This window comes from Primulina tabacum, chromosome 5 (genome assembly GCF_025594145.1).
Source record: "Primulina tabacum isolate GXHZ01 chromosome 5, ASM2559414v2, whole genome shotgun sequence".
Taxonomy (NCBI): domain Eukaryota; kingdom Viridiplantae; phylum Streptophyta; class Magnoliopsida; order Lamiales; family Gesneriaceae; genus Primulina; species Primulina tabacum.
The window spans coordinates 1,995,607-2,006,972 of record NC_134554.1 but is presented as its reverse complement, the minus strand read 5'-3'; the positions used below and the strand labels follow the sequence as shown (position 1 = coordinate 2,006,972).

The window sequence follows — 11,366 nt, the reverse complement described above, 5'->3', positions numbered from 1 at the left end:
ATACGTTTATTTTTTATATAAATACTTAACATATTATATGATCATCAAAGTCATTAAAATTGTAGAAGATGAAAAAAAAAATAGTGAAGAAATTTAGGTGTAAATACAATGTAAATTTAGTGTGAAACATTATTAAAAGAAGGAAAAGTATTTTAGGGGACAAACGAAGGGGCAAAACCTCAACTCATATTCATTTTTCAGACCAGACGACGAGTCAATGAACTTTTCCTGGAAAAATCATACATAGAGAATCAATTACATGGTCAAACTAAGCTAAAATTTGAACTTTTCCCATACAAACTAAGCAAGATTGAACGAGGACAAATAAGCAAGCAGAAACACAAGCACAACTGCATGGTTATTATTATTAGCAGATAATGAAGATGTAACCATCAGAGAATGTACAATGTCTTGACTACAAGCTGAAAAATAGCTAAAATTAGCAATGTGGTAGGTAACTTAACCAACAGAAACCATCTAAAATGTCCATCAAAGAATAATAAGAGCATTCTAAGCAAACTAAAGGCTGCACCATTCTCATAAATCAACAAGCTGTACTGGATAGGAGCATAAACTGGAATGTGCTTTTGACAAGGAAAACATGAATATTAACTAATAAGCTAGAACCGCCATGTATGATATGGCGTTTCACCAGGCACTCTTTTTCTTTGAGCCGTAGTAACCGAGATACCATTCCACGAATTTTTGCAACCCGGTCTCCAGATCAGTGCTGGGCTTATAACCAAGCTCTTTCGCAGCCAAACTTATATTCGCGTGCGTGAACAAGACGTCCCCGTTCGTGGGCATCGGCAACACCTTCTTCTTAGCTTTCGTCTTCAACAACTTCTCTAGGATACTCACAAGTTTCGCCACGGGCACAGGGCTCGTATTGCCCAGATTATAGATTTTGAACTGTGCAGCACCTCTTTTCTTCCCCCCGCTCCCCGTGCTCTTCTTAGCAGCATCCAAAGCTGCCAAACAACCCTTCACCACATCATCAATGTACGTAAAGTCTCTAGCAACTGTAGCGTGATTAGCCCCTTCAAAAATCTTTATCTCTTTCCCTCTCAATATATCCTTGGTGAAGAAATAGTAAGCCATGTCAGGTCTTCCCCAGGGCCCATAAACAGTAAAAAAACGCAGCCCGGTGATCGAAAGCCCGTAAATATGATTATAAGCATGTGCTATCTCTTCACCAGCCTTTTTAGTGGCTGCATACAAACTAGCAGGCTGGTCGGTCCTATCTTTTTCCGAAAAGGGTACCTTAGAATTGAGACCATAAACAGAACTAGATGAGGCCCACACGATACTAGGCTGAGGGTTAGCATTTTTACATGCCTCGAGCAAGGTAACGAAGCCATTAACATTACTATGAATATAAGAACTGGGGTTCTGCATTGCATATCGCACACCAGCCTGCGCAGCCAAATGCATTACATGGGTAAACTGCACAATCTCAAACAACCTACCAAGCAAAGCAGCATCATTGATGTCACCTTCAATTATAAACACGCACTGGCGCTCAAGGAGGGATTTCCGGGCTTTTTTCAGCCCGATTTCATAGTAATTGTTGAAATTATCAAACCCAACAACGCCGTCGCCTCGTTGTTTAAGAGAAATGGCTACGTGGGTTCCAACAAAGCCAGCAGCCCCAGTGACAAGAACAGAGAAACCAGATTTAGAACGAGGACGTGCCGAATTACGGGCCTTGGTTTCCCAATTCGGGTTCAACCTATGCCGGCCCGAAAAACCCGTGTTCTGGAGGCTACGGCGCTTCCCGGCAGAAGTGGCGGAAGGCGGAGAGCAGAAGAAGAAAAGAAGCAGCAAAAAGAGAAACAGAAAGGACCAAAGAGTGATTCTTGGAGGAAAACGCAAGCGGTGGAAGCCGTACGCCGCCGTCTTGTCCGGTTTGACCTTCGCAGGACTGTAAGGGATGATCGTATCAAAATGGGACAATATGGACTTCAGTTGCGCCATTAGAATTCCCTAAAAAAAACTCGAATTCTTCTCAATTTTCCCGATTGCAAAACTCAAAGTAGGCTGAAATGGCCGAGATTTGGAGTGTTAATTGCATTTAAGTTCTTCCCACAATCAAGGGGCAAGCAATTTTCCCCTCTCACTGTGTGCTTACAATCTGCGCGATGAAGAAATGGGAGGGGGTTTATAAGGGATGGTGGGCGGCGGTGTTGCGCTGGCGATCACTAAGCAAAAGGTTCTCTGTATTCATTTCGAAAAGTCCGAGGAATTTGGGAAAATTAATTATAATATAAATTTTGTTTCTATTTTTGTTTTATTTTTTAAATTTAGTTTGCGCTTTTCCGACCATTAATTATAATATATATATTATATTATATTAAAAAACACATATAATTTTGTAGATTAATTTTTAATATAATAATTTCAAAGCTTTTTGAAATATGAGTAATCGTGAATAAATACAAAGTAAAAAAGGAAAATAATTTAGTATTTTTCCCAACATCATAATTTATTTGATAAAGACAAATTCTAGCAATATTTTATATTTATTGAGCAACTTTTACTAATCATCACCTTCAAAATTGATGTTAATTATGTCTAGATTTAATGCAAATAATTTATTTTACTGCCCCGTCAAAATAAATTCTTGATTTAACCCAATAATTTAGCAACTGATTTCGTTCGTGTGAAAATGGAAACTATCATTAAATAATAAGGGAAATTTCTATTAAATTTTCCATTTATGTTTATAATTTTGAATTTCATGCATTAGGTTTAAATATTTACCTAATATAATGAGTTACAAATACAAAATAAAATAAATCCACATTACCTCGGAAAAATGTAGACTATAAAGTGGAAAAAAAATAAAAATAAAAATCCCTCACTCCGTGAAATGAACAGAAAAGGCAGCTGAACTTTTGTGTGTCAATTGTTGTTCTTAATTTTACAATGCTAAAGAATTTAAAAGATCTTGCTCAAGAACATATAGTTTCAAAGCATTAGGGTCAATACAAAGAATTGTAGGTAAAACAAGTAGCAACTATGGATACCACACAGATGACAAGAGAAGGTAAAAGGGTCACATTTAATAGTTTACCCTCTCCCAAATACCCCGCGAGGGTGATCGTTGCATCTGCGATCACTCGGGCGAGTGTTCCAGCTTCGGTCGATAGAAGGCCGCCGTTGTAGGTTCCACGAGAAAGCCTTGACGACATTACTCTGGAGAGAAGAGACAAATTTACTCCTGCAACAGTACAAAAACATAGTACATATACGGTGTTAGATTTGAGCATTAAATCTTCAAACACAAATTCGAATGGTATGTATGAATGCTGATTACTTTGTTGAGCTCCAATATAGGACTACTCGAGCTCGGCTTGCCTCATATGGCTTTAAAAGTATATACAAACCACAATGCTTAGACCAACTAGTCATGAAAAGTGAAAAAGAAAAACATAAATTTAACCTTCCAGCACTTCAGCAGAAACAAACATGATGAGGCCTGAGCAGACATATTGTGGAACAGAATAAGGGATTATAAGATGGAAGCTGAAAAGTATTCCAAGTAAGACAACAATTTCAGATGCCAGTAATATTTGCCTGCAAGAAAGTCGACGATTAATACCAATCAGCTGCTCTATATGTAATGTTTCGAACACAATTCGACTTCATCATTAAGGCAACGTTGATTAACAGATTGATGGAAATGGTTACTTGGAAATCGGAATTGATGAGTTAAAATTACCTATCCTCATACATATTGCTTATGTAACTTCCGACAATGAAGTTTACTGGAAGAACCATTAGGCCGAGGGAGGCAAGAAAAATAGACACTGTTCCCGTTGTCCAACAAAAATAGTAGGTTGTGACGACACTAGATTCTGAAAGTAGAATCTCCATTGCATATTTAAGCATGAAGTAAATCAACAACTGAACCTGTAAAATAGCATGGACACTTTAAAGAATTCCTACTGTTTTATCGAGTCCTAAATCTAAGATTAATTTTAGAATCAAATACATGGAAGGTGTTACCTTTACTGAAGGCGTAAGTAATCTGTAGGCTGATCCAAGAGATTTGGCTGGTAGACGAGAGCCCTCCAAAGACTCTTCACTTTCATCACATTCTTGATCCGAGTCTTGTCCATTTTCAGTTGATGGTAGAAGTAGCGGTTGCCTGAGACCCTTCTCAATCTTATCTTGCTCTACGGTAAAAAAAAATGGATCGGATTACAAAGTGTCATTACTAAAATTACATGAATTTTAAGAGAGAATTAGATATACAGATTTGTCCACTCAAAAGATGAACATATCTTCCTTGCAACAACTCTACCTCATAACTATACCGCCCTAAAATCTCTGAAAGTATAGTTCTTAAACTTCCTAAACGCAAAGTATTGTCAAGTTCGGTAAGATAGCAAATAAACTCTATAGTCGAGTCACATACTACCGCAGTGAAAGAGGAGATCACACGGAAACATAAAGAGAATTTAAGGCCAATGATACAGGTTTTGTCTCTTTTTCCCCTTCAGGTAACCAAACATCCAATATATTTTCTTCCAGTCCACGTTAGGGGAAAAATAAATTAAAAAATTAAAGAGATTATATACATAAATATACCAGCACTAGATTCTTGAGGGTCGAGATTGACTTCAGCCTCACGAGCAGGTTCTCGGAATGAAAAACACAAGCATATCATATAGATTAACCACAACAGAACCATTACCCAACCGGGCAGAGTGACTTGATTAAATGTGAAATTGTAGATCTTGAATTCAGTTTGAAGTAAGCCAGCTAGTGCTGGGCCGCAAGCCATTCCTAGAGCACTAGCACTAACAAAACCTGCTGAAGCCTGCATCCGGATTTCGACTGGCACACAGTCACTAATGTAACGGCGATTAACAGCCCTGGCAGAGCCAAACCTGAAAAATCATGAAGGGTGGACAATGCCAATAAATCATGTCCAAGTCATTAAGATAGGAAATACTTTTGATTCTATATAAGGAATGGAAGGATTCATTTATTATTTAGTTGACAGAGTAGAAAGTTTACTACCCTATTCCACGTTGGTTTGTGGGAGGATGATGAAAATGTTTGCAATATTGTACAACTTAATCTTCTACCCACTCGAGTTAATCATTTTATTTTTGTAAAATGGCACATATATAAAGTAGATGCTTTTGCGAGTCCCGCAGAAATAAAAGAGATAGTAGGCATGAAGAATGAATATCAGTATAATTGGATTAGTAGATAAGATTGGATACAATATGCGAGAACAAGAATGAGAGAAAATAGTTACATACCCACAAAATAGACGACCAAGCAGAAGCACTGCTAAAGAATTGAAATCATAAGCCAATGCATACATCACATTGCCAACAAAAAGGACTATGCTGCTAAATATCAGAGGTCTGAAGTATGATTTATTAGACCAAGCACTAAAATAAACTGAAGAAAATATCTGCGCAACTGCCATTGCCCCAATCACTATTCCACAGACAGTTGCTGCTGCTCCCAGGCTCATAGAGTAGTCATCTGCTGTTGGAACGATAATATATGTATTCACCATGTAAAGAAATGTGTTCACCAAGTTCAGCATAAGCGACATGAAATGGTATGTCTGATCATCAACATGTTCTTCCGATGGAGAAGGCAACTCTTCTTGCATAATAAGTGCATGTTGTCCCAAAAAGTGGAGGAAGTTCGTTGAGTGGGCTAATCTATCGATAGCTGATTTTATTAAATCGACAACAGGATCCTGCAGATAAACTATTTAAGCAATATACATAGACTACTGTGCTTTCAAGAAAACGAGCCAGCTACAATCCAAATGTCATGCGTCGGGCAGGCTCACAGGAGTGTGTAAGCAAGCTCTAGACAATGGATTTTGCTATAGCAACACAGGTTGCTAACAAGAGTTCACAGAAAGGACTATACTAGTAAAACTTCGCATTTGTTGCCAGAAAATTAAAGCATAGATTTATAAACTCACTTACACTCTTCTCACAACCAGATATGGGACAAGGTATCACAAGGAGATTCATTAAAATCAAGGAAAGCTAACTGTGTGATGAAGGTGTGGATACCTGGAGGAGAAGTAAAGGCTGGTCATAAATCGATGAGTAGTTTCCTTGGCGGTCCTGAAGATCAGCAAGATTGCGAGAAATAGCTCCAAAAACAGCTCCTAACCCCTGGAATCACCAGTCAAGCAGGAGATAATAAAAATGGCTAGTTTCATCAAGATAACTTTATAAGTTTACTGTCCTTTAATGCAACACTATACAACAAAGATATTGATTGTATAGGTGTTGAAAAAAGAACTAGAAAATGTAAGTTGGAGGGATTCATTTCCATCTAAGCATATTACCACATGCTTGAATACTTGTCGAAGCTGAGAATAAGGATGATTAGCGCGAGTTTTCACATAGTAATCTGTGAACTTGTAGCCAAAACGCTTATCAAATTTCTTAAGGATCTTCCGCAGACCAACGGCATTAATTTCAACAAAAAAGAGAAGCTTCAAGAGATCTTGCCCAGCTGACCTATAAGCTTCCCGTAGCTCACATATTTTCGATATGTGAGGCTCATCCTGAATAGATTCGTGTTGCTTGTTTAGGTGTGAGATTTTTCTTGCAAGATGGCCTTGTTGTTCCAACATAAAGAGAACCACAGTTTCAATCTGCAGTTCAAACAAAAAATCACATAATTTTAGGGGGGAAATAGAAATCACTTGATCTTCATATATCAGAAATTATAAATGTGGTTTAAAAAAAAATTTATAAATGTGACCATGATGACAGAATATTCCAATCAAGTCTAGGTCACAAGCACAAATATACTATCAGATAAAAATGTTCTCCCGCGTGTTAGTCGAAACACATTGAAAGGTCAAGACCACAAGTTTCAGTTTCCTTTTAATGCAGGTGTTGGTTGTTAACCGGGATTTTTAATATTATGCTCCCCTAGACTAAATAAAAGCTTGATATCATTATGCCAAACATAGCCATTTCGACTAAAACATAGACATTGGAATACATGATACAACAGGAAGCCAGCATCCTCTACTATATGGCCAGATACGTCAAAAAATGAATAAACTAGAAAGACTAAAAATTAATTTTAAAACAAGCAAAATACAGCGCAGTTGAGGGAAGTATACCACTAAGTACTTTGATAATCTGGAAACTAATTGATAGTAAGGAACTCATAGTATGATATCATGACAAATAACAAAAAATACTCGAGTTTAAGAATGGTCATATTCTCATGCAGAGTTGTATTACCTGATTATCCAGCATTCTCTTGAAATCCTTGAGAATATGTTGATGATCTAATGTCCCAGCTTCAATTTGATTAGCATACTGTTTCACTTTTTTCTTCATTAATTTGTAGTCGATGTAATATCTGCACAGTACCCCAAACAATTCAAATAAAAGCTCTAGCAAAATCAATTGTCTAACAATTCAAATAAAAGCTCTGGCAAAATCAATTGTCTATATATGCAACAACTTTCTTGTTTGTCCCAATTGAATCTGAACCCGAACGACTCTCCATACCCTTGCCATTCTTCAACTCTTCTTTGCTTCAACTTTTTCCCAAATGCAACCATGTTTACTGCGATAACATAACATAAATTTTCAAATTTTCATTAAGAGTAACATGAAATAACAATTTATCAAATTGGTGAACTTGAACAAATCTAAACATGAAAAACACTTACACATTTAAAGCTCCAACAGTTAAAAATCTACCACAAAACCAGAGAAAGTGTAGAAACAAAAAATTAGGTGCCAAATTATTTCGAGCAAAAACTTGTTCGCACATTAACCACAATTTTCTGGCAACAGTCCACCACTTCTGAACCACAAATAACAGACTTTTAAGGTCTTATAACTACACCTGTCATATATCACATGAAAACATTAATTATATTACACTCGTCCAATAAAAAAATCATAACCTCAAAAACCCTTTAGTGAAACTGTACAAAACATACTACAATCGGTTCTAAAAGATAAACCAAAACAGAAGAATATTAAAAAGTACGGAGATTCGTTTGTGCATGCAAAAGAAAACAAGCAAGATTTCGTCTTTGGCCTTCTGGAGAATTCGTCGGCGAGTAGGAATTAGATAAGCACAAAAAAACCTGCAGTACTGGTACTCTCGAGAAACGGGTCCCCGAGAACTCCGATTCGGGTACGGCAAGAATCCCAGATTTAGGAAACTCGGATCCCTGATTGCTCGTAGAAGAATTTGAATGTGACCCGAATTTATCAGATTCAAGAAATGCTTAGGATCATTGGGTGCTTAGCAGTGTTAACAGTATCATAAAACCGTTGCATGTACATACATAGGTTTGTGTATAGTGTCAGAGATAAAAACCATGTTATTTATTCAAGTGCTAGGAGGGACACAAGGTATTCTTGTTGTTTTGGGTGCACGAATCTTGAAACGATGTGGTCATGCTGAGTGGATACGTCTGGAATTGTACCAAATTAAATCTTTTTGTTTTCTTTTTCTGCATTTCTGGGAGGCAGAAATATACACTCTTTATTATCTTTTTTCGTACTCCGAATTATCATCTTTTTAAATATTAATATTTTCCACCAATACTAGTTTCATTTTTAAATAATCCCAAATTCGATATCTATATATATATATATATAAAAGCAGAGTTTTTGCCAAAAATAGTAATTTCCCGCCAAAATGTCATTTCTAAAAAAGGAAAGATTTATCATAAATATTGACATATGTGTACTGCAATAAATGATCACTACAATTATTGTTTGCATTTATTATATCAATTCATTTAATTCAATTTTGAATTTAATTAATTTTTATATTAATTCAAATGTAATTTATGTTTTTTATTTTTTGCTCAAATTAAAACTAAACTCTATTGAAAACATAAATTATATTAAAAATTTTGCATTAATTATATTAATCAGTTTAATTAAAAATTGTATAAATAAATTTAAAATACAAATGATTGCAATGTTCAGTATCACTCATGAGGTAAATCATGCAAAAATAAATTTTTCTATTTTAAGTAATTTCCTTCCTAAATTACTTGCTAAAAATAAATACGATATTTAATTAGTTTATTTAATTTTTTAAAAAAATAAAATTGGTTGAGTGTTAAAAGTTATCACTATAACAAGGTTTTTCAATGAACATTAATTTACCATTTAATAATCATAAATTTTTTTTATCCCAAATACATATTATTTCGAAATTACCTTAATTTGAAAGAATTAACGTGTCGTAGTTTTCTTCCAAAACCATATGTATATTATATATCTTGAATTGTCTTATTAAAAACTCAAATAAGAGAGCACAAAAAAAATTAAAAAAGATAGATTCAAAAGAGTTTCAAATGGACATTAAATTACTCTCAATAAACATGTATATTACCATCAATAATCAGAAATGTCTGACACTCAATGCATGCAATTCGAGATTTTCATAATTTGAAAGAGTTAATGTATGTTATAATTCTGTCAAAAGCATCCAATGTATAATTTTTGTTCATTGAGATATCTTATTTGAATTTTAAATTATAAATAATGCAACATTGAACATTATAGTAGAAACAAATTTTATTCTATTTATCTTACTAAATTTATCTACTCCAAAATTGAATTCTGAAATGACTCCTCTTTTCAGCACCATATATGAGTTGAATCATTCCAAGATGTAATGTTCGTTTAAATTTAGATTCGTTCGTTGTTATGAACTACCTACATATGAAAACAACGAGACATTAAGTTTGAAATCTTTCTTTCATGATCGAGAATTTAAAATTATTATTCTTCTATTCGCATAAAATTTTAATTATTACGTATTACTAATGTGATAGTTTTCTTCTATATTACAAAGTTCACGGATACATGATATTATAAAATTTTTCCGTAATGGAAATTATTAAACCAATTCTAAAGAAAGTAAGCATCTTATTATAAGACACCTTATAAAATTTAGACATTGTTTTGGAATACACATAATAAATGTTAATTAAATAAATTTTCTGGTTTATACATAATTTACTTATGATCACATGTTTCATTTTTCTTTCGGAATAATAGGCTGTTGTGTATATTATGATTTTATAAATAAAATCACAACTCATTTGGATAAAGATATTGATGAAACAATTATTGTTATCATTCAAATGTGTCAAACACGTGTCATGTCACAAAAATGTTTGTGAATGTGGATTTAGACGAAATTACTGAATTTTTAAAAAATTATTTCTCATTAATTTTATTGAATGTGATTTAAAAATATTTTTTATCACATGTTAAAAAATAATAATATATAGCTTCTCGAAAATTAAAGAATTAATTATGTATTAAGGTTGGTGGCCGACATTAATACACTAAACACGATAAGCATCATGTCATTGCTTTAGGCTAACACAATCTACAATTTTGATATATGATAGTGATTATTAGCCAAAAAAATTAATCGACATGCGTTGTATTTAATTTTTAAAAAAAATTAGCGAAAAAAAAGTTTTTATTTTTATTTTTTATTTTTATTTTTTATAATTATATTATTTTTTCAATTTAAATATCTATTCATTTTTTAATAATATCATCCCGTGCATCGTACATGTTAAATACCAGTTATGAAATATACTACAGTTGTCTTTCTATCTATCTGTTCATATTTGTAATTGTAAATGTAAATTAGAGAGTTGTCAACGAGTTCAATCTTTTCTGAAATTTTAATATATTTCTATAAAAGAATTTTTGGTTTATTAATAGGTTATTTACAGACTGGTATTGATACATGTTGTTTGATTATGCTACATGTGATAAGATATAATTCATGCTTTTATGTTAATTCAGTTAACTGCATGTATACATTATTTGTACTGGGATTTATTCTCAGCGGAGTATCCGACTGTTGTCTTGTTTTGTATGTGTGCATGACAACAGGTGGGACATGATCGGGGTCAAGAAGATGATGAGAGAAGACGAGTTTAGAGTGGTGATTCCGGACTTATTGTAAATTTTGTTTAATACTTAAAATTTAGTAGTTGAACCTTAGACTAGTTTGAATAATTATTGTACATTATTGTATAATGAGATGTATATTAGTTACATTCCATTACGCTCCGCTACATTAAATTTAAGAAAACTAAATCAAACTTTGTATGAGGATAATTTTTTAATATATTTAATATTTTAATAAAAGATGAAATCAATTATTTTATAAATTAAAATATATGATTATTTTTAAATCTAAGACAAATGCCTATGGATATATATGAAAAAAGTAACAAAAATAGCTATCCATATCCAAAAACACATTAAATGAAACATTTTATCTAAAAATGAGATAATTAGCAAAATAATCTTTATCAATTTTTTTTTTCAAAAATA

General features: G+C 33.5%; 2 protein-coding genes across 7 annotated transcripts; both read right to left on the bottom strand.

Annotated features, from left to right (window-relative positions):
* Nucleotides 1-326: 326 nt before the first annotated feature.
* Nucleotides 327-2,223, bottom strand: LOC142545365 (UDP-glucuronate 4-epimerase 3-like). The gene has a single exon (XM_075652521.1). The coding sequence runs from the start codon at nucleotides 1,975-1,977 to the stop codon at nucleotides 649-651; it is 1,329 nt and encodes a 442-aa protein (XP_075508636.1). The 5' UTR covers nucleotides 1,978-2,223; the 3' UTR covers nucleotides 327-648.
* Nucleotides 2,224-2,936: 713 nt separating this feature from the next.
* On the bottom strand, nucleotides 2,937-8,444 carry LOC142545363 (SPX domain-containing membrane protein At4g22990-like). 6 transcript variants are annotated; one of them, XM_075652517.1, is made up of 11 exons: nucleotides 8,123-8,444; nucleotides 7,486-7,590; nucleotides 7,260-7,380; nucleotides 6,344-6,655; nucleotides 6,063-6,167; nucleotides 5,280-5,734; nucleotides 4,597-4,898; nucleotides 4,012-4,181; nucleotides 3,725-3,915; nucleotides 3,446-3,579; nucleotides 2,937-3,223 (listed from the first exon to the last, which is right to left on the bottom strand). In XM_075652517.1, the coding sequence occupies exons 2-11, from the start codon at nucleotides 7,539-7,541 to the stop codon at nucleotides 2,985-2,987; spliced, it is 2,085 nt and encodes a 694-aa protein (XP_075508632.1). In that variant the 5' UTR covers nucleotides 7,542-7,590; nucleotides 8,123-8,444; the 3' UTR covers nucleotides 2,937-2,984. The 6 variants fall into 6 exon arrangements, with proteins under 6 accessions (XP_075508632.1, XP_075508634.1, XP_075508630.1 ...); XM_075652519.1 differs by having other exon boundaries at nucleotides 7,533-7,590; XM_075652515.1 differs by lacking the exon at nucleotides 8,123-8,444 and adding an exon at nucleotides 7,697-8,104 and having other exon boundaries at nucleotides 7,533-7,590.
* Nucleotides 8,445-11,366: the final 2,922 nt, after the last annotated feature.